The following is a 25,133-nucleotide window of genomic DNA, read 5'->3' as shown; positions in this document are numbered from 1 at the left end:
AAAAACAAAGTTTCCTGCACAACTTCACGTTACGCTCTTTCCAATGACACCAAAAACATGTCAATCGGTTCAGTAGTTTCGGAGGAGTAATTGTCACAAAAAACCTGCTTGCGTATTAAATAAGTATATAGATTTATCCACAAATAAAACGCTACATAAATAAACATAGCAACCGTACGCCGGATTTTCCTAGGCTCTGAAGCGAAGCGTGGAACGCGGAGGGTAAAGTGCGGAACGCGGAGAGTGAAGTGCGGAGTGTGGGATAACGTGTTAACATAACGCTCCGCCCCGCTTCTAGGAAAACTGTACTTAACCTTTAAAGGACCTTGGCCAAGAGGAGTCTACACTCCACGATCCGGGTCCCGCTTAAAGGAAACCTATCTTTAGGGAGCCGATGCTTCTCAGGTAAAAGAAAATATTGGACGGCTTTTATTTTATCACATTTAACTAAAACACCATCCAAATAAATACTTAGAGTATTGGGGTGTATATTTATGTACATTGAAAATTACTAATTGCATTAGGTTTGATATTAGTTATTTAAAATGAAACTGTTAATTGTGGGAATATGAATATATACTTTATCTTTAGGTTGTTTGTCACGTTATTTAAAGCCCCTTTATTTGCATCTAGTGTCCTTTCATATTGTTATATTTGTCATTTTCAACATAACAATATTGGACTCTTAATGGATGTCATTGCATGGCCCTCAAAGGGACATAAATAAACACTATATTGTAGTCAAGCGACCGGGAATGCTGCAAATCAAACTCACATATATCAAGTTTTCTCCGTTCTGTTGGCATAACTATTGTCTGTTTTGCCAGTTTGCAGTTATGAAGCCGTACTTTTTTTAATCTATCAGTTTATATAATATATAACATATTATGATATTTTAGCGAATTTCCCTATAGGGAAGTAGCTATTACCGTAGGTCTCATGGTAACACTTAGGCCCGGGACCGATTTACTTTTTCATTTTGATGTCCCCAGAGGCCAAAAACACCATTCGTTCAAATTTTTATATATGTATGTATATATATATATATATATATATATATATATATATATATATGTCCGTGAACACGATAAATTGAGTGATTTTTATCCGATTTTGATGAAATTTGGTTTAAAGGTGTAAGGCGGGATAAACTTGAATGAGTTCGCGATCCAGCATGATCGGACCATGGGAACAGGGTCTTATGGGGGGTTTTATGGGGTAAAAATTGGTTTTTCTCACTTTTGACCCTCAAAACACAAAGTTTCCCAATTTTCCTCTAAACCTTCTTAAAGAGCTTAAAAAAACAAACAATTCAGTATATCAAAGTGTTTTTGAACGGTTATTGGTTACGGAGAAAACTAAAAAAATTGTCAATTTAAAATTCCAATGTTATTCTTATGGAGAATACTGTAAAATGTTGTAGTTTGCTTGTTTATGGATATCTTTTGATCAAACTTGGCAAATATATTCATTTTATACTAAGCAATAATTATTTTACTTAAAACACACACTTTATTAGTTTCCTTGTAGCAGCAAACCTAGGTACTCGTTAAACCTAATGTTATTTAAATAGATCAATTGAAAATCAATTCAGCCAAATGGAAATTCGCTAAGACGGCAGGTTTGCTGCGGCGGGGGTATTTATACGTTTGATTGGATTATAAAATACCATTGTATGTTTTATCATTATTTTATATTTGTATAAATATATACAACATATTTATTACTGCACTTCAACGGAAACCTAGTTGTTTGGCATGGGTGGAAATAAATTATCTTGAGAACTATATACGTTTAAAAGTGGTTCAAGACGATGTTTTCAGTTAGATAGATGTACAATTACAATCTTTAAATCTGTTGTAAACGCAAATAAAATAATAAAAGACGTATACAGCTTTAGCAAAGTACTTCACCAATACGACGATGGGCGATATTTTTGCAGCTATGGAAATCCTAATTTATAAAGTAAACCTTAAAATGAGGAAGTGCAGTGACGGGGGGCCGTGTATTCCATATACAGTTATCGTAATCCAAACATCTTTATTACAGTATGCCAAACCATGGTTATAGCACCTTTTTGTGATTAAGGCCCGGTTTCCCCAAAATGGTGTAAACTACGTTTATAATAAACTAGTTTATTTTTAATCTCAGTTTAAAATGTGTGTTTGGTTTCTCCAACATTTTACTGGCTTCGTTTAAGATAAACGGCAATTCGAGCGGTTGGCAATCCTGAATGTGTATTTGTAAGGCATCTTCGGTGGGCTTTGGGCTAGTGTTTCCTACAACCACCACAACGCTACGCTAAAACTCAGTAGAACAGACAGCAAAGTGCGAATGCAGCTAGAATAACATCACTGTTTAAGGTTATGTTAACAAGATATTATAAGTTGTTGTCAAATTCAGAATCATTCCATTTATTGAAATGGTCAATTCTGTCCCTTATTTTAGTAGGCCCTCTTGTTCTAGGTACTAAAGTGTCATAATCTTCATCTTCTACTTCTTCGGAAGTGTCTATTAACTCTTCCGTTTGAGGGGGTAAATAAGTTACTGCAATTAAGTAACAGTAGCCTAACTTGAAATAAAATCAAATGTACTAAAAAAAGAACCTAATAAAAACAATAAATTAAAATATGAATAAAACTGAAGTTAAAGCTATCCCTAAACCATCGCCGTTTAACTTAAAACTAAGTTTAAATGAGTTGGGGAAACTGGGCCTAAGGATGGTAAGAATGAATGTCTGAAGATACTTTAACTGCCTAGATTTGATATTGCACTGTGTACATTCTTAATAAAATAATATGCAAAAAGATAGGTTAAAAAAAATGCTTTGCTATGTAACAGTGGTTAGTTCCTTAATTTTTTAAATCTTTTCTATTACGATTATAAGTCTTTTGGAGTAAACAAATAAAATTACAAAACTAGCTTTTATAATAGAAATGCCATATTATTTTTACTCAATCTGATTAATATGCTAAAAAAAACTTCAATTAATTAAATTAACCGTTCCGGATTGAAACTCAAACTGAACTTCGTTGGACCAATGCATCTCATTGGAAATGTATACAGAGCTAACAAAGTTTTAACTTGGCCTAATTCAAGTTACAAGTTTTAATAGGACGCGGCTGTGAGTTGGCAAATTCGATCAGAGTTGGACGTCGGAACATGAATAATAGACAAGCAGATCAATGTTTCTTTGATGGAGTTGAATCATTCAATTAATTGATATCCAATAGTACAACACACATATGGCGCTTGCGTTTAGAATGTGTTTTGATAGAATATGTTTGGTTTTTTGACTAAATTGAACTTTATTTGATATGATTTTAGTGTATGGTTTATGGGCTAAAGTCACAACCAAACTAGTTTCATAACAAACTCTTTCTCAAGAAATGGTATTAGACTTTTCAACCGTCACGACAAAAAGTGGCCTTTTCTTTATGAGAATTCCATCCCTCACCTTAAACGTGTGATAATAAATCAAGTTTATAACAATAAAAAATAATGTGCCTGTTATCAAATAAGTATTAAAAACTAAGTTGAGTAAATAATGCATGTAGCCTTGTTATTTGTTAAGAACATGCACAATTGACCATGGTTTACGGATAATTAACAATACACGTGTAACATACATGTTTATTTTACTTACTCAGAACAGCCTTTAAGTCCTTACCTGCAATAAGAAATTAGTTAAGTATAGCAAAGTTAAGATAAGAGCCCTTGGTGGCTAGCAGCAATCTTAGATAATTTCAAACGGCTGCAAATAATAGCTCTCTATTTTCCTAGTGGGAATATACCCAAAAGAATGTTGTTGCAGGGATTATTGAATTGGATTTTCGAGATATCAGCGCGTTGAATATAACATGAGAATCGATTCTACGTGATTGAATAAAACTCACCAAATGGTAATACTTGGAAGCCGTGGATAGGAATAAATGGACTGTTGAAAAGTGCTAAGTATTAGTAAATATATACAATATAAAATAAACTTACAATGATAAGCTAGTCGAGAATAGTTATTTGTGCAACTAGTGAGAAAAGTGAGCAATTGACTCACTCGAGAGAAATCCTTACTCATGAGCCGTAGGCGAGTGAGGAATGGTTTCTCGAGTGAGGCAATTGTACTTTGAACTCGAGTTGCACATTATACTTTTCCTACAGTTACCATAAAACAAATAAATTGGTGAATAAACATAACCTATTTTTACACAGAAGTGAACTTTTAATATAACATTTAACGTGAAGTGACAAATACAACAGTACAACAGCTGATCAGCTGATTTACATCCAGTGCTGCCAACGTATTTCGCGCGCATACGACGTTGCCTGCATGTTACGAGCTCACTATTTCGTGCCTTCACGTTGCAAATCTGGAGTGAGACAAAGTAATTAGAGTGAGACAATGTTAACATTGTCTCACTGATGAGCGAATTGGCCACTTTGCTTTCTCAAACCAGTGAGAGAACATGTACATTGTTAGGTAACTGTAGGAAAAGAATTATTTTTGTGCTTACGCAAAAATCTCCTCAGACGGATAAAATCATGTTTTATTGATTAATATGCCTCCTATTAATACTAATTTAAGTTAAGAATTATCACAAAAGCTAAAATTTATAACATTCAAGACTTTACACGTTTTCTTTTTTTTCCCCTAACAAAAGGGTATGGTATAACGCATATATAAATAACGCAAAGTATCCGTCGAAAAGATGACAAAAATAATTTTTATAATTTGTTACCTCTTTAAAAATGAGTTTACCTTTTAGAGTTTAAGCTATTTACCGCATGCCTCATGATATATACTGAGCCCCGGGCTTGATTTACTTTATCGTTCAGAGAACCAGAGGTTTTACAGGGTGTCAGATGTATTTAAATGAGAATGGTTTAGACAACTTGCCATTAAAAATATTTAAATTGTCCTTAGATACAAGTGACATAGAATTCAAACATGTCATATTATTCAGATTTCAAATCAATTGTCAATACAATTACTCTGGAGTAAGCAGAACTTGTTTGTTTCAAGATGATGGCTCTTAGGCAAAACCTTTTTGTAATTATTTATTTATTTTGTTTACGTTATAAGCATCTTATAATAGTTTATAATATACATTCATTTGCTCCAGATAATAAATAATGTGACAAACTAAATAATAATATTACAACATAACAATATAGTAAACCAGTTACAAATGACAGCAATATTACAAGCTAATACTGTATAAAACAATACCACATTATGAAATAGCTAATTTAAAATACCATGAAACGAAAAATAATATACATGAAAAAAATTTTAATATTCTTAATTTCTTTTGAATATTAAAATACCTTTACTTTGATTGAATCTCAGTGGATTTACTGTAATTTGCAATACTACAATAGTATTTCCATAAAAGTTCAAACAACAATTTTTGAAAATGGTAACTTAGTGAAAACTGACTAGCCATTCACACAGACTGAGACCATTCAACTGGCTTTAAATTACGAGTACCAGATTAAAACTGAATGGATAAGTTTTTATGGTAATATATATTTTATGGTGAATAGATTCATTTGCAAGTGTGAGGTTTTTAAAAGTAGAACTACGTACATCACACGAATCACACAAAAATGGGTGTAGACATTTGTAAAACGATATTATTATATTGGACCCAAAACATTTCCAGTGCACAAGTAGGAACATACACAGTAGTACTGCAGTATATATACCTATACTGTATATTACGAAAAAGGTTCTCTGCTACGTTAACTTCATAAATATTAAAGAAATAAAGTTATGTTAAATATAAATTGTAGAATTAAATAACAAAGAAACGTTTAACACAAGAAAACTACCGTTTGATGTTACTGCAAGAGAGCAGCGCTTAAGGTTATTTTAAGCGTGTTTTCATCGGAAATCAATAGCAATTAATAGTCTCCACAACCGTCTGTCATAGCCCTTGCACGCTTTGTACGACAAACCTTCTATTGTATTCTCAATATTCTATTGCAACCTCTGCTTCCTACTCTTTACAGTGTTTATTTATTATTTTCGTTATGTTATTATTTAGTTTTTGTTTATTATTATTTTATTAATTGAAATAAACACACAATAAACTAATATAAATAATACAACTACCACAACAAAACAATGGACTTTGTGCTTTTCCACTAGCCTATTAAACTTTCACCAAAAGTCTAATTAGTACTTAGGGCTGCTGCTACAGAGAAGGTAATTAAATGTAAGTTCCTCTTTCTTTATTTAAAGAATTGTTTTTAGTTTATCCTAAAATAGACGGATTTTCCAAATTTCTTCTAAATATATTGATAACCAAGCAGACAACACAGTTTACTTACCCTTCACAAGGATATCATGGTATTTTTTATTATTATTTTTTTTTTTTTTATTATCTGTATAACACGACAAGCGTATAGCATAAATTACATTAACAAAATTATTTGGTTCTCAACCTGCACAAGACATTTTGGAAAGGAAAACAGGAAGACCATTTTTATCCCATAAGTACGATATGTAAAAAGTAAATACCTACATTCATTGTATTAAACACTCTATTTTCTGTACACCTATAGCCTTTTATGAAACAAATAAGGTGGTTTTATGTCCTTTTGTAGATTTGAAATTATTACATGCAACATGATAATATGTATATTGTGCCTCTGAATACCATTCAAACTTTCCATAATGGAATAGAGCAATCGATTTCCTTATTCATACTACCAAATATTACTTATTAGTTATGCACTTAGTAAACAAAAGAACATTATTCGTGACTGTAAAATGAATTAGATTTATTACCTTGCTTTAACATGTTTTTAATTCCAACAGCTAATTTATTGATGTGCAAATAATCAGTTTTAAACATTAAATGTCTGTACGATAAATATAAAGTAACTGTTTCAAGAGACCACCAATTGAGAGACACTCTAAGCGAGTTGAGCTCTACACTTAAGTTTATCTTCTACCTCCATTTAGCAAATATATTTTCTTTAGATACTATTCTATTTAGAAGGAATGTAAATAAGGAAATGAATAGCTATAACTAAACTTATCTATTTTAATGTTAAAATAATGACAATATATTTATAACTTATATCGGTAATCATTTTTAAATTTACAAAAAGAGGTGCAAGAGTGAAAGAGATTTTAAGTAAGGAGCTTTTTAAGTTTTACTCACTACTATTTTATAAACATTTGTTTCATAAGCAGGTTTATTAAAATAAATAAATCAAAACTACTGAGCTATTTTTAGTAAAAAACTAGTTTACAGAAATTCACGCATATGAAACAATAACTAAAACCAACACAAATACAAGTTTATACAGCTATGATTCGCACTATTATTAGTACTTAGTACTACATTTTTAATTTATAAACTGTAAGGAACCTACAATATTTATTTGTAAGAAATATTTTCTGTGGTAGTTCATAGTTTTTAGTGCATCAATATAATATATTGAAAATAGTTTAAATATATTATACAGGGTGTCCCTCGAGAGGTGTCTCAAATCGATTACTGGAAAACGGCTTAACGTACAAGGATGAAATAAAATTAGTTCCAACTAAATCGACCCCAAGGAATAACGTAAAAATATTTTTAACTTTTTTCAAATACAGGGTGTGCCAAAAACTGAGGGTCCCTAGTTCGAATCTCGGAATTTTCAAATATAAACATATGTCATGTTATACATCATTTTAAAGGTATTTGATAGACAAACATTTTGGCGAAAACCAAAATTAGTTATCTTTTTCCGTTTCAAAATGGTGGCAGTTTTTTTGAAAGAAATCTATATTTTTTTAATACTCTGTATTTCCTATACCAATGCATTTAGCACTTCTCCGGTTGCATTTTCTTACTCGTAATGAAATTAGCTTTACTGTGATGTGCAACAAGTAACGGTTTTTTAAAATAATAAAAATTCCAAAAAAATTTATTTTTGAAAATTTACAAATGCTCATTGTTCAAAATTTTCAAATAGCAACATATGTCAAATGGCACATCATTTTATAGGTTTTTCAATTCCCAACATCTTTGTAATTTACACTTACTTCGTATCTCTTTTAGTTTTTGTGTAAATAACAAAAAACCTAATTCCTATATCAAATGCATGTTATTTGGGTTTGACATGGTTCAACACTAAATGAAATGAAGCCTTTAGTGTCAAACCCAAATAACATGCATTTGATATAGGAAAATTAGGTTTTTTGTTATTTACACAAAAACTAAAAGAGATACGAAGTAAGTGTAAATTACAAAGTTGTTGGGAATTGAAAAACCTATAAAATGATGTGCCACTTGACATATGTTGCTATTTGAAAATTTTGAACAATGAGCATTTGCAAATTTTCAAAAATAAATTTTTTTGGAATTTTTTTTATTTCAAAAAACCGTTACTTGTTGCATATCACAGTAAAGCTAATTTCATTACGAGTAAGAAAATGCAACCGGAGAAGTGCTAAATGCATTGGTATAGGAAATACAGAGTATTAAAAAAATATAGATTTCTTTCAAAAAAACTGCCGCCATTTTGAAACGGAAAAAGATAACTAATTTTGGTTTTCGCCAAAATGTTTGTCTATCAAATACCTTTAAAATGATGTATAACATGACGTATGTTTACATTTGAAAATTCCGAGATTCGAACTAGGGACCCTCAGTTTTTGGCACACCCTGTATTTGAAAAAAGTTAAAAATATTTTTACGTTATTCCTTGGGGTCGATTTAGTTGGAAATAATTTTATTTCATCCTTGTACGTTAAGCCGTTATCCCGTAATCAATTTGAGACACCTCTCGTGGGACACCCTGTATAAAGTAAGTATGCGTAGCTAACTAAATATAATTATCAATGGTAGTAACACTTTTGTTGGTTTTTATTATCTGTGCACAGCAGTAGGGTCTATACTGTTTGTAATTTGGGATGGATATTACAGAAAATTTTACTTAACATTTGATTTATTGAAGACTTACGGCCTGATAAAAACTTAACAAGTATAACGAAATTTTACCAATGCTATTTGCTTAGGTAAAAAAGGGGTATAGTATTTTCTAAACTATAACCGTATTTTCCTTAGAATCAAGTTATTCCAATTTAACTCTAAAATATATGACACAGATATAATGCCTTTTGTAAATCACTTCTTGTCAGTCCAGCCTGTATTTTTTGCCAAACAATGAAAACGGCTTTCCAAATGCCACTAAGTGGTAAGTTGTGTGAAATCAGGTCACGATCAATTCTCATGTTATATTCATTATTCAATGCACTGATATATCAAAAATCGGATTCAATAATTCCTGCAAAAACATTCATCTTTGTCCTGGGTGTTACACGAAGGGATTATAAAACATTTGACTTTATAAAACCTGCCAATTAATGTAGTGACATATTTAAAATATAACTTTAGACGACTGAAAAAAATGTTTTAAAAATAAATTGTGAAAACTTTAAGGCCTATTCAAACCGGCGTCAGCAACCGTCTTACCACGTTTTCGGAGGATGGCGCTGACGTAGCTCTTAAAGTTATTCAAATGAGAGTAGGTATTCACAACGGTGCATTTATAAGTTAGCGAAAAAAGATACGTCGCTGTCAACACACCGGCTAGTTACACGTCACTTACGTCCCTGAATACGCGATTGCACACTGGCCACTGAACTTTCGTCGTAATTCATTAAGTCATCCATTAGATGGCGGGATTCACCTAATTAGTTTATTCTGCGATTAATTAGATGGATCCATTTAGATATTTGGGATGCTGAGTTTAACAGTTAAGATTTGTCGTGAGTATGTCTACTACTACTAACCTTTATCCAACGTGGAGTACGTGCAAGATCACACCATTGGAATAGGACACCATTCCAGGTTTTATATAGTTTTATCCTTTTGGATGGTGTTTTGGAGGAATGGTGTTGGTGTGAGCAGTTAAAATGTGGTGTTAATGGGGATGAGTAAGGGAACAGTGGTAGCGGCTCGTTGGCTAAGTATCCAGGCCTTTGGTGTGAATAGTGCACGTGTTAATTGACAACCGAAGACGTAGTAAGATGTCTGATGACGCCGTTGTGTTCGTGGAGTTAGCTTTATAACATTTATAGAGATATAGTAGGTATTTTGAACATTTTACAAATTCGTTCCTATAAAAATTCAAATGTGTTATGTTATTGCCCAAAGTTTTTCCTGCGTTTAAGTTTTGAAAATTTGCATTCAGCTTAGTTAGACAATTTCTTAAAATATTAAAATTAAATATGAATCTACTAGAGTGCAGTTTGCTAGGTAATAGATTTCACTGTAAGTTAAACACTTGCTGTTAAACACTGCCTTGAACACCTCATGCCAGTTGGCACTATGTTTTCATATTCACTTCTTATAGAACATTTTTTATTTGAAGCAGGTGATAGAATCCATCTTTTATTAGTAAGTAATTAATTCTAAAATATCCTTTGGTAAATATCATTTCTTACACTAATTTGGTAAGATACCAAATTATGATGTTTATCCTTGTGACATGTTTATATATGTTAACTTGCAAACTAAACGTTTTTTACAATACATAAAAGATTTTATCGCTTAATAATTAACTACACAAACGCTAACTCAAGTTAAGAAATCATTGTTATCAATCATCAGTCTCAAACTAGTAACTTTTATCAAAGGAAAACACAAAATCAAGATACAAGTTTGTCTCAAGTGTAAGGCTCGACTGCTTTAAAGAGCTCTTCAATTTGGCGGTCTCTTGAAACAGATTCCATAACCCGAGACTAACGTAATGCTCATATAAGTTATTAAAAAGCATAAAAAATTAGTTATGTTTTTTTAGCTGCGGCATCTATTTAAATCGCATTTTCTGGTGGTTAAAGGTACGCTCATTGAATGAACAGTTATTTGTGCAACTAGTGAGCAAAGTGAGCAATGGCGAGGAATCAATGGTTTCTCGAGTCAGGCAATTGCACTTTGCACCCGAGTTGCACATTATATTTTTCCTACAGTTACAATAAAACAAATAAATTAGTAAAGAAACGTGACATATTAACACAGAAGTGAACTTTTAATATGACATTTAATAATCAACACGATCAACAACAGTACAACAACTGACCAGCTGATTTACAGCCAGTGCTGCCAACGTATTTCGCGCGCATACGACGTTGCCTGCATGTTACGCGCTCACTACTTCGTGCCTTCACGTTGCAAATCTGGAGTGAGACAAAGTAATTAGAGCAAGTGATGAGCGAATTGGCCACTTTGCTTTCTCAAATCAGAGAGAGAACATGTACATTGTTAGGTAACTGTAGGGGAAAAAATGTAAAATTTCAATTTATTTTAGTGGCAATGTGCTATTATCATTTAAAGTCGAAATCAGTAAATTTATTTGATCAATTTACTGTCATCATAAGTAATTGTATAAAAAGCTGTCAACTTCAAAGCTTTATACGAAACACGTATATTAATTTAAAATGTCGATCTCTAAACTACCTAGTGAATCATTAACTACTTAGATAACCCAAGTTATCCGTTACTCCTATTTCCTGTATTTTAGTTCTAAAATCATAATTTATTTTTCGCACGATTGTAGCGGACAAAGATAATAGCTCTATCTATTTACGCTTTTTATTCATGAAATTCATGAACAGTTGATTAAAATAAATATGTTATTATTGTAAAACAATACCTATAAATATAAAAAAATTAACATACAATATTATATTACAAGTAACATAAACATTGTATGTTAAAGTCAATATTTTGGTTGTGTTGCTAGCATAGTGGTTAGCGTCTCGGACTTCGGTGCGGGAGGGACGGGTTCAATCCCCGGCACATCCACTAAACATTTATTCTCCCGTGACTCTCGTGAAATGCCACTGGCGTAGAAAAAGAAAGAAAGAAATAAAGAATATGTTCTACCTTAAACTAATTCCCTTCACAAGAAATATATATGTGTGTTGCACGATTACATATATTAAATTATTCAATTCCATCACAGATACATTGAATACTTGTCTATATTAATTCTTCGACGTCCAACTTTTGTCTGATTTGCCAACTCACAGCCTCTTCCCATTATAACTTGTAACTTGATTTAGGCCAAGTTACAACTTTTTTAGATCTGTATAAATCTCCAAGAAGGATATTGGTATTTTGCAGTTCAGTTACGGTTGCAAGTCTCAAGGAAAGTAGTTTACTAAATAATGCTCATGTGAAATGAGGTACGTATAAACATAGTTTTCAAACATTATTATAAGATTTAATCAAGTTTAGTTAAAATATTATGTTAATGGGTTTTACTTGGTTTATTATTAATTTCCAAAAAGTTTTGTTTAATATAGGTGTATATCATAAGTTTTTATTCTTTTACACACTAGTTGTAATACATTTAGTCACACCATTGATATTCATGTAGTATTCAAAACTCAAACGTCTTGTAAATCCTTCAGATGACGTTTATGAACACCTCACTTGGTAATCAAAACTGTTTAATTGTTCAATGTTTTAAACTACTCATTCCACATACTATGTTATTTAAATCTTCATATCGTAAAAAAATATATATATTTTACGATAAATCTAAAATGTTCAGAACTTTTACAATGTCTATATAGTTTGACAGGTTGTCCATAAATCTAATTAAGTTAGAAAAGGGTTGCAACATTTGTGTTTGAGAAATAACCAGTAGTTAGTAAAATTGAAGGTTTGTCGTACAAAGCGTGCAAGGGCTTTGACAGACGGTTGTGGAGACTATTAATCGCCATTGATTTCCGATGAAAACACGCTTAAAGTAACCTTCAGCACTGCTATCTTGCAGTTCCCTTAGCGGTTGACTTTTGTTTGGTTTGTTCTTAAATCAATTCCTATTAATTTAATTTAGTACAGCGAAACAGGTTAAATTTTTGTGGGGCACATACAGTGTGATTGAAAAGTCCCGGAACGGTTAAATATTTTAAAATATAATGCAGATAGAGCTACAATACTTGGTACAAAGTTACAGGGCATAAAACTCTATTTTAACACATATTCAGTGATCCAATAACTCTTCAGGGGGATGGCCCACAAGGAGTCGGAAGAAAATCTTAAAAAGAAGCATAGGTCAATATGCACATCAAATTAAAGGTCTCTTTTAGTAGAATACAATGCCACAAACCGCACTTCAAAAGGTTGATCCTGCGCAAAATGACAGTTGTTCAAAGATTCATTTAATTTACATTGCTATTATACGCTTATTCCTCAGGGGGCACAGCCCTAGGAATCGGAAGAAAATTTTTAACGTAAGCATAGGTCGATATGCACATCAAATTAAAGGTCTTCACTAGTAGATTACGATGCCGTAAATTCAAGCTCAAAAGAATGCATGAGTAAAAAATGACAGTCGTTCAATGATTCAAAATGGCCGATTCAAGAAATCTTTGAACATCTGCCATTTTGCGCAGGATCAACCTTTTGAAGTACGGTTTGCGGCATCGTATTCTACTAAAAAAGACCTTTAATTTGATGTGCATATTGACCTATGCTTCTATTTAAGATTTTCTTCCGACTCCTTGTGGGCCGTCCCCCTGAAGAGTTATTGGATCACTGAATATGTGTTAAAATAGAGTTTTATGCCCTGTAACTTTGTACCAAGTATTATAGCTCTATCTGCATTATATTTTAAAATATTAAACCGTTCCGGGACTTTTCAATCACAATGTAATATAACTATTTTCGTAATATGTATGTAAAAAATTGAATAAATATAAATACAGTATTAACTACATCATTTGTTCTCCGAGTAAGAGATTATTCATAGCACATTAAACAGTCATACAGCATTAACAGTAATAGCAAATAGTTTTTCTCTCCTCATCCTTATTACCTATTAATTTATGATGACGTAAATTACTTTTTAATGTGATACGTTAATGTATGTATTACATACGAGTAAAACTAAAATTTAGTATAAAATTCCAATATGAAGCGACGTGTGTGTCAAATGATGGAGTATCCAACTATTGAATGGTCCAACTATCAAAGAAACATTGATCGGCTTGTCTATTATTCATGTTCCGACGTCCAACTTTGATCTGATTTGCCAACTCACATCCGCGTCCTATTAAAACTTGTAACTTGAATTAGGCCAAGTTAAAACTTTGTTAGATAGTATACATTTCCAATAAGATGCATTGGTACAGGTAATTTCAATTTGAGTTTGCAAGCTGAAATAGAGTAGTTACCTGATTGAATGGAATAAAATAGGTGACATTTTGTTGTAAAATGTACATTTTGTTATAGGCTCTTTGGTGTATTATTTGCAAATTATTCTACTGCCAACATATACAACTGTTTTAATAATTTATTGTAGAAAGTAAAGTAAGGCAGATTTTTTAATCGTTTAAACACATTATAATAATATTTATAAAAAGATTTAAATAAAAATCATTTGTCAATAAGAGTAAAAAAAGGCATGGTAGACTCACTTTGAATAATGATAAAAAACTTCCATGTTGAAAATACTCTAGGTTATAATATTAAGTAATATCCATTTAAACTAAAATCCATTTAAAATAGTGTAACATAATTTCTTAACTTAGCTAATGCTACCAAATTCATGCATGCATATTTTTTATCATCCCATTATTTAAAGTGATTATAAAATTAAATTTAATGCTGTCTTAAAAGTAGAGTTTTAAATTTTTCTGAAACGTTACAGTATCGTATTAAATTTTTTATTTATAGACAAAATCTTTGATACGCTACTTAAAAAAAATGGATGCTATTTAATATTCAGTGTCACACTGATCTCAAAATGCTTACGAAAGATCTTAAGCTGACACTGTAGTCGAATAAAATATGTTAGTCTTTTGTCAGTTATAAACCCACACCAAATTAATTATGCATATTTTAATTAGTTGTTAATATGTGTTAAATGATCAAACAATTATTATTGGTTTATTTGTTGTTGTGTGGCGGATTAAATTCGCATTTTTTTGAATGAACAAACGTTAAACTAACAAATACTGCACTCCTATTCGATTCATTTAGAAATTTAAGTGCTTGTTGTCAAATGTTTGATTTAACGTAAAGCTCCCTTTGCCAACTGTCGCCGCGTCAGTGATTATATCAAAACAAACTTTGATATACATTGTATACATTTATATAAACTCTGTATTTATCTACTTCAACATTACGTCAGCTGACTGACATGTATGTTGCCCATGTGGACAGACTTTTATATGAATGATCTAAGTGCAGTTGACCAGAGTACAGGGTTTTCTTTGTTAGATAATGCTAAATCGGGAAAACGAAAAAGATTCAGGCCAAGTCAATTGTTTTTTTTATATGAAAGGTAATATAAATTTGTTTGCATAGAAAAGTATCGGCTTAAATAGCCAATTAAATATTTTTAAACTCAGAAATTGGATTTCTAATTTTAATTCGTATTTAAAACTAATTAAAATTTATAGTAGGTAAGAAAAACCGGACGCTTATTAAATAACACATAGAATATCTCCTAATAATGCATACGAAACCACAATCATGTTTTATTACTGTGGTCAACAAATACTAATGGAATCTTAAGGTCTTTCCTCCATTGATTTCTTGAGGAAATTCATATTCTAATTGATAAACATAAGTAAAATTGTAGCTAAAACGATCATATTTCTTTGAATTTTACAGTAACTGTATCTTTTGTATTAAGGTTTCTTTTGGGTAGTTATCTGTTGATAACTAATCGAAAGTGTTTTTTTTTTATAAACGCGACAAGGGCCTTATGGTGAAACCATCTTAAAACTAAACCTAGCTTTTATTTATTTATTTTTTAGCGTCAATATTTTCACCACTTCATTTATACCCTCAAAAAATAAAATGTGTTGTTATAATGACTAAACTACGTGTATAAACTAATCTCCAACAACAATATTCATTTTGTAACTATAACGTGAACCTTAGCAATACAGACGTACAAGTATAATATTGTATTTAAAAAATTAACACATTTTAATTGACCATATATGAAAAATTAGCCCGTATTTATGGTTATAATAATTAAAATAAAATTCGTAAACCTACATTCGAAAGGGAATTTTTTTAAATGTTAACATTCACAACAAAGCAATCACTGTTAAAGAGAACTGCTAAAGACTCAGAGGAGGTTATTTTTAACGTGGTCTCATAGGAAATCAATGACAATTAATAGTCCGAACTAAGGCAGCCCTTGCACGCTTTCCACAGCAGACTTGCTTGTAGCAGTTTTAACCATACAGTTTTATACAGTTATACTATACTCTAATACAAGCAAAGTCTATTTTTAAGTCTGTATGTCTGTCTGTCTGTAATATATATCTCGAAATCCAGCGGAAGGACTTTGATTACATTTTGGAACCATGGATTTCAAAGCTATTTTATCGTAAGTCGATGAAACCACATATAAAAAGGACTAGAAATAGATTGGTATTATGTAACTAGTAATTAGCCACTCAGGCGTAAATATGATTTAGGGTGCACCTTCGGGAATTTTAAGAGGTAAAATTATAAATAAAAACCAAAGAAATGAGAGGCAATGGAAAAAGTGCTTTTTGTTGATTGAGGTTATTAAGATAAAAATACTATTTCCATGATATTTTACAAATATAAACAAATTCAACAAGTAATTAGATGTTTAGAAAAGTGTTTTATTCATTTCTGATAGTCAGACAACTCACAAAATATTATATGTAGGCCTATACTCAGTCCCACTAAACTTAATCAACATAGGATACGAAGTTCTTATGATTACATTGTAAGCATGATAACACGTAATTATCAAAAACCATTATTATGTCTTACTTATTATATATAATTATATCCTACTTTATGTAATTGGTTATAGCCTAGATACCCTATCAATGAACAAAGAGCCAATTTTGTTTGCAAAAGAATGAAGTACAGAAGCTTTCAATATTGGGAAAAAGCTATGTTTGTACTTGGAGCATAACAACATAACAAATTTCAACTTACCATGCACTTTGGCATTTCCAAAGTTTACCACATAAACTAAGAGGGTATTGTAGCTGAGCTAGACAACAAAGTTTAAGAATGCTTTTTACTCCTTCAGGTGGCAAAGGAAAGTTTCAAAATATCCATCTGCAAACGAGGCGCTTACAAGAAAGATTTAAGGGATAATCAGACTGCTCGGCTCGTCTCCTATTATGCTGGAGTTTTAGAGCTTCCAACTTTGAAGACCGGCATTTCAAGCTTCTATCTTACACGAAATCCCTTTTAGGGTATTGTTTTTGTAGCGCGGTGTGATATTATGAAGCTAAACAATGGGGAAGAAATTCCATAAGATTAATTAACATTGCTCCTAAAAGGGCATTGCGATGCTATATTACTTGAATAACTTTGCAAAGGTAAGTAGGGTTTCTTTAAAGTTTTCTTTCCTTTTTCCTTTCCTTTTTCTTTTTATATACTAAATATAGAATCTGTTGAAAAACAGTGCTATATCTTAGGTCATGTATTAGTTCTTTTCAAACATTTAATCTGAGTCCCAGAATGTTGAAATATATTTTATACCATTATAGATATATGAATGAAACTTGTTACATCAATTATAGCCACATATGTGTTTTATTTTAAGCTGTTATTACTTTATATGTTTTGAGCTTGGTATCACATTAAAGGTCTTCGTTATCAAAACACGATGCCACAAAACCGAACTCAAACGGACTATGGAGTCAAAAATGGCAATTGTCCAAAGATGCTTTAAATTAGCGATGCTTATTAGACTATACTAAAGGGCGGCTGCTATAAGTTGGTAGAAAATCATAAACGTAAGCATAGATCGATATGCACATCTTTAAATGTCTTTATTAGTAGAATAGAATGCCACTAATTTGAGCTCAAAATAACAGCTGGGTAAAAATCGCAGTCGTTTAATGATTCAAAATGGCAGATTCAAGAAGTATTTGAACGGCTGCAATTTTTTACTCGGTTGTTCGTTTGAGTTCAAATTTTAATTGTGTGCATATAAACAATAAAAAATTTCGTGTGTTACATAAAAAAAAGATTCTGACTCATAGCGCACCGTCCCACTAAAGAAGTAGTGTATCACTTACTTAAATAATGTATTTAACTGGGTTTAATACCCAGTAACATCTGTATACCAAATTATGAAGCTCTATCTTTATTCCTTTTTGAAATAGTTAACCGTCTTTGTATTTTTTCCGTCCTGTATGTATATTCATACATGTGACATGGTACAACAAATGTGTAACACATTTGTTTGAACAAAATTATACAACCTCACAGTAGATTGTAGACTAGCCATTATGATATTGGGCAAGACATAGTTTTAACTTTACACTTTCTCGTCAGCAAAGAGTTTTTACTTATATTTACTTAAAGTGAATTTATCATGAAAAAATAATTGGAATCCATATTATGAAAAGGGATTTTGGACTACCTAAACCAAACTCATCATATATATAAAAAACCTTTGTTTTTCTTTTCCGACTACGTTTAACTCTTATACGCGACCGATTTTCATGATTGAGGTCTCAAACTGAAGGTATATATGCACAGACTTGATATCAAGCATCGGCATATAATTATCTATAGTATCACTCGGTTTATACGTAAACGATTTTGATCCACGTGTATTTCTTATGGGAGTTAAATTTGTTTTCTCTTTGCCGAGTTCGTTTGGCTTTTCTACCCGACCGATTTTCATGATTGAGGTCTCAAACTGAAGGTATGCATGCCAAGTTATTCTCATAAAGCATCGGCACACATATACCTACTGTATTACTCGACCAAAACACATAATTTGATTTAATTTCTAATTCTTACTTCAATTTAAGATGTACCTTTACCAGTTATAATTGTATAATCCTATATATTTTAGTCTAAGAACCTTCAGTGAAATACTGGCTTTAATCTAAGCTACTAGTTATTCAAATCGCACGAGTTTCAATCAGACGCAAAGTGAAAAACCAACAAAAAAATTATTTTTCATAAAGTGTTTATACCATTAAAAATTAATAGCCCCAGTATTGGTAAAGTTTTCTGTATGTTTTTTGTCTCATAAATTTGATAATTTCTCGGATATTATATTTGTTTTAACGCTGAAGAGCAGCACGGGTCCTATAGACTAAAAATAATCAGTAAATTACAGGCTTTAATTTGAGCTATCAATCGATTGAATCAGTTAAGCTCAAGATATTGTATTACTAAATAAAAAATCATTAGTTTAATTATTTCTCGGATGTTATATTTATTTTAAAGCTATTCAATATTAAAAGAACTGTTTTCAATTTTCAGCTCATTACTTTGTTTTTACAGTCAACCAAATATTTTATTAACTGGAATGTGATTTTATTTTAAAGATAAACAAGGTCTTTCCTAGAACACTATCCAATTATCTACCTCTGGCTATGCGAATTTATCTTTAGTTTTATTTGCTGTTGAGTGTTTATTTAAGTATTATATTTCAGTTGGAAAAACAGAATGATAACATTTTCTGGCATTGGTTATTTAATAAATACGGTAGTCAGAAAAATCAGACGTTCGTCCTCAAATTGTTTGACATTACCTTTTTAGATTATATTAATGATGACAAAAGATTTGGTGTTAAGAGTAAAAGAAGATATTTTATAATACTTTACGGAAATAAACTAAAGACAATGTATGGGCGTATCGAGTTCTGTGAAGGGAGAGGTTTTCTAAAAGATGACATAGTATTTCTTGAGCTGTGAAGACAAAATATAGTACTATGCGGTTACAAACTATTCAATATATTTTCCTTCGGTTATCCATTTATTCAACATATAAATTTTTATGTAAGTACTCAATCAACTTACAAAATTTGTATTAAATATGTTTAATATGTATATATTAAATATGTGTTGTTTATTATAACTTTGGACATATATAAGTTGCAGTGCAAAAATAAGGAATAAAAAGCTTTTCAAATTACGTTAACATAATGCTAACACAGTCGATATCTTTAAAAAAACACATTATTACTATATCATTATTACTGGAAACTGGCTGGGTAGCTGAGTGGTTATAGTGCTCGCCAAACAAACAAAAGGTTGTCGGTTTGTTCCTGTGAAAAGTCAGTTGCTTTGTATTCGAAACGGGACCAAGATGTTCCTGATGAAATGGTTTCAATTAAATATTACTGGCTAATGAAACAGCCGATCTTAGTCTGTAAGAAAGCTAAACGGATCACCACAACGTCATTCTACACTAATCTTTCACTCATATTTGTGTTTAAGTGTGTACCTGGGAGGCGTTCCCGTCTCAATAAGTAAAAATATAATGTAATTTAAATTTAAATTGTATATAGATAATTCATAAGACAAGTCCACAGAGAAATATTCGTATGTTAAAAAAGTAAAACTACATCAAATAAAACAACACGAGATTGATATGGCGAGTAAGCAACGAAAGTAAACTCAAGGCTTGTTTATTCAAGTTTTGCAGCCTCGAGATACTGTTGTTTCGTCTGTTGATTAAACCAAAATAAACTTTGATCAGTGGAGCTGAATATTTTTACGATGTTCTTTTTGTAACAAATGGTTTATTTTTCCAGACAAACTCTCAAATAATTGTCACCGTTGTTTTTACACCACACTGACAACCAACCAAGCGGTGCAAGTGAAAAATTTCGTTTTTGTTATTTTAACAAAACGTTTTTTCCACGCATGCGATAGGGATTAAATTAATAAACAAACAAAATCATTTTACAGAATTCGTAGATTTTTCCGATGCAGTAAGTTAATTTTGTCGAATTGTTTATCTACTTACATTTTATTTTAATTGAATTTCTGTTTCAACCTTATACTATTGCTCTGCAGGTAAAATGAATACTAAACAATCATTTTACCCGTTTTAATATTTATAACCAAATATTTTCTAGTATTGTAAAAATAACAATGGGAGTATTGAAATAGTAAGATAGTGTTAAACTAACATATTTATCATAGTTCTTACCCATCGTACGAAAAATCTAGAAATATGCCAGCATTGAATTTTATATTTTTATTTTGGAAAATTCGAAATATTTAAGTAATAGTATTTGCACTTGCAAATAATTCATTCATTATTTTCTTATATTTTTATTTACAATTGAATTCGTAATAAATTCACTCTTAACTAATATTTTTTTAAGAAAGCCCGTCAGCAGCTAGAACCATACAATGAAATATGTTGAATAGATTATTATATTTTTAAAAGTATTTATGAAATATGTAATAAAAACTATCGTCATAAACAAATACAGGTAGGAATAAATGTTTACTGTTTGAGAGTAAAAACTGTCTCTACAAAACTTTGTTGGAAATAATCATCATTGTGTCAGTGGAATTTTATACAATATTTCACACTCGACCTTCAGGAAAGTGATCAACAACATTATAATCTGTTTAAAAAAAAATATGCTGAAGAATACCCGTCGCTCTTGAAAGTATGTAAAACTATTATAATAATCGAATGCAATGAGCAATGCAATAACGAGTCTGTTTCATAAGTGGCTTTATGTCTTCTGGTAAAAACGTTGTATGACCATTTAACTGACCTTTAAGAAACCATAATTTTCCAATGTTCAATTTATATTTCATACTTAATCGTACCTATATAGTCTACTTTCATATATTATTAAAACTAGTTTATATTCTTAAACACATGTTTAAGGTGTTTAACTAAAAGAAAACATCCATAACTAGTTAAAAATTTCAGTTTAACATATATATTTAATTTTAAATTGTAAACAATCAAATCTTAACATTTTCTAACTACCTTGTAGGATACAGCTGTTATTTACATTGGTTTTGTTGAATATGTAGTTTCTATATTAGTACTACAAATAGTTGTTTTGGTAGGAACTAATGCTATGGTAGGTAGTCATGTTTAATCCACATATTTGGTAAATTATACCTAGTGCACATTCAAATGCTTACCTACAAACACATTAGTACACTGACTGAAAAGGACACTACCGTTAACCATAATAGAAGATTAATGTATTTATTTTTATTTAAAGGATGTTTTGATTAAATTTAAATAATAATTCAACATACTAAAGACCTAAATACGTGTTACTTATAAATTATAACTTAGATTTTTACAGGAAACTAAAAATTATGATGTAAGTTTGTGTTTTTTTATCCACGCACAAACACCTGGGTGAAATTATCTATTATTTTTCTTAAACGTACTATTTTTAATGATCATGTAAACATATTTCTAAGACTTAAAACCAGGACTTAAATGCACACTTTAATCTAACTATTTGTTAAATACCAAATTACCTTGACACAGGACGACGCCGATCTGAAGAATCAGAAGGACAAGTTGGTATTCAGTGACGCAAGACATCCTGATCAACAAGCCATGTCCACGACGAATCTCAACGCGGGAGTTCACACGTCCTTCTCACTCAACGACTGGCGGTAGACTAAGTCACGAGGGGGCGGACTGCGCAGAACGGTGCGCAGAAGTCACCATTGGCGGCGCTTCATTCAACTGCTATTTTTATTTCATTCATTCACTGGTTGAAGTATTATAGTATTAATTACCAGTTTATAAGGTGTAGTTGAACTATTTGATCAACCAACTCCGCATATATGTATTATTTCAAACTACATATTTAAGGCAAAACTATAAATAACGCAAAATTTGGTGAAAATTATACTCATAAGCTTTTTTTCTGTTCAACATTGCTATATTATATCATGAATTAATATAAAAAATATCTTCAGGGTTTACATTCTTCATTTTAAATGCCTGAAAATCCTAATACAGGGTAACGCAAAGAAACCAGACTTCTTTAAATAACTTGTTCACAGTAGTTAAAAGAAATAGAATGGTTTTAATACTGTACATAGTTAGGTAAACATTTGCCATTTGTTACCAAACAGTCATTTTTTATGACTGCACGCTACGGTGGCCATTTACTTCTCTACAAATGTTCATTCTGGTCTGAAAATCATCTGAAACTATGATCAGGAGTTCTTATTCAATGCCATTGATCTTTTCTTTGATTTCCAACTTCAAATCCTCTAGAGTAAGTGGTTTGTGAGCATAAACACGTTCCTTAAGAAACCCCTAAAGGAAGTAATCACAGCTGGACAAGTCAGGTGACCTTGTCGGCCACGGTATGTCACCAAAGCGAGAAATCACCTTGTTAGGAAACATTTGCCTCAAGACTCTCATTGATTGGTCTGCAGTGTGGGCTTAGCACCGTCCTGTTGAAAATAAACCCTTCTTCGGTTTATTTGACGTGTACAAAGTTCTTGACGGAGGAATATGTTCAACATGTGAACACAGCGAAAAAATGTGGCCCAATAACACAGGAATGAGATACTGCACACCAAACTGTAACCGTAGGAGAGTGTAGAGGTTTCTCATGAATGTTATGGGGATTCTGACTGGACCAGTAACGGAAGTTTTGTATGTTTTCCGAACCATTAAGGTGGACGTGGGCTTCATCATTCATTAAAAATATCATGTTCGGCTCGTCGTTAAGCAATATTTGCATTCGCGATGCAAAGTTTACTCGTTTATAATAGTCAGTAATTTTAATTTTCTGCACTACCTGTATTTTATAAAGATGAAACTTAAGATCTTTTCAAAAAATTCTCCTTAACGATTTGCGGTTCATGTTCAGCTCTCGAGCATGTTTTCGCACAGACTTGCTTAAACTTCTTATCAATGCTGCTCTCAATCTGGCGATGTTTGTGGAGTTATAAAAAGGAATAGTGCTTTCTATCTTGTTATATTCCAATTTTTCGGAACCCTGAAACCCATATTAATAGCGTGCTTTGGCTTCTAACTGTTCCATTGCCTTCAATATTAAAATGTTGACGACGTTCCCGATGGGTTTTGACGACGGATTCGCCATTTTGGACAAAAGTATCGTATGCGAAAACGCGATGGTCTACGGTCCACTGAGCCATTTCAACAAAAATGGCAAGCCTCACTGAAGGTAATGACATAACCTCAATCTTCCTACCACGTTTGACAACAATGTAACAGTTGTTTTAAAAACGTCCGGTTCCTTTTTGTCACCTTGTATTTTCCTTTGAGATTTAATCAGAAGAGAATAAAATAAAATACGATGAACCCTTTAAAGCTTAATAACAGTTATCCTTTCTTATAAGTCACTTACAATTATAACATGTGAAGGTGAATTGATCACCTTCACCACTTGAAGTAAGTGAATTTACTGTCTCTTTCAAATATGATCAAATCCTGAGTAAAATTATCTAAGGTCAAACATTCTAGATTTATATACAAAAGTCGTAATTGTATAATGTTAGCAGCTCAATAAAACAAATGGAAAAAGGGGGTTGAGATTCTATTAAGTTAATGACTTAAACAAATTTGAAGATTACAGGAAACATATGATGTTTTTTAATCTGGTAAATCATTCAAAAGAGAATTGTGAATATTTCAAGAAAAATTTGAATTATGGAGTAAATATTTAAACTTTGAAGACGTTTCCTCAATTGTTAATAAATACTGTTTGTACGCCTACAAACAGATCAAACTGATCTCTGGTTGTCTGGAAGTAATCACAGTTTCAAATCAAGTCGTGCCATTCAATCTGTCTATTGACCACCTAAGGTTATTAGTTTGACAGATGTATTAATTTGGTCCCCAGACTTCATTGAGCTTAAGCCCTTAGAAGTGTCTGGAGCCAATACCAATTTTGACGCTGACTATTGTGCTTAAATTGCTTCTTGGCCAGGCTTAACTGGTGAATTGAAATTAATTGCTATATAAATACGGTCCCTTTCAATAATTATACTGAGTATCGACAGACAATTGGTACAATTTACAGTAATACTAAAACCATTCTTATCTATTTTTGTTATTTGTATTGGCCACGTTTTCAAATTTTGTTTGAACCTATTATTTTCACCCAGTTTGTTCATATACATAGATTTAGACTTATTTTTGGAAATGCTTGACCACCAGATACAGAACACAAGGCTAACATACTGGATTCCGCGTTTTCCTGATATCACCCCTAACGGTTTAATGTTAAAGGGTGAGTAAAAAATAGCCTACCAGACAAAAACACCTAGCTTAAATTTTAAGAGAAAACTAGATAAGAATTTATCTAGGATTACAATGAAAAGTAAAAAAAATAATCCAACACATGGATTGAAATAGAAATGGCATGGAAAT

General features: G+C 31.5%; 1 protein-coding gene across 2 annotated transcripts in view; it reads right to left on the bottom strand.

The window, feature by feature from the left end:
• LOC129005182 (lachesin-like) overlaps window positions 1–25,133 on the bottom strand; it is a 302,118-nt gene that overhangs the window by 231,360 nt on the left and 45,625 nt on the right. Inside the window, exon 1 of one of the 2 annotated variants that reach the window (XM_054434011.1) lies at window positions 22,250–22,351. The exons of the other annotated variant lie outside the window; for it this stretch is intronic. Within the exon in view, the coding sequence (XP_054289986.1) occupies window positions 22,250–22,316 (67 nt within the window). The 5' untranslated portion in view covers window positions 22,317–22,351. Of the gene's footprint in view, window positions 1–22,249; window positions 22,352–25,133 lie in introns of those variants that run through there. 2 annotated transcript variants of the gene reach the window in all.

Source organism: Macrosteles quadrilineatus, unplaced genomic scaffold, assembly GCF_028750875.1.
Source record: "Macrosteles quadrilineatus isolate MER2022 unplaced genomic scaffold, UCM_ALF_1.0 Scaffold_17__1_contigs__length_3442018, whole genome shotgun sequence".
Classification (NCBI taxonomy): domain Eukaryota; kingdom Metazoa; phylum Arthropoda; class Insecta; order Hemiptera; family Cicadellidae; genus Macrosteles; species Macrosteles quadrilineatus.
The sequence above is the reverse complement of the archived record's forward strand: the minus strand, read 5'-3'. Positions and strand labels throughout refer to the sequence as shown.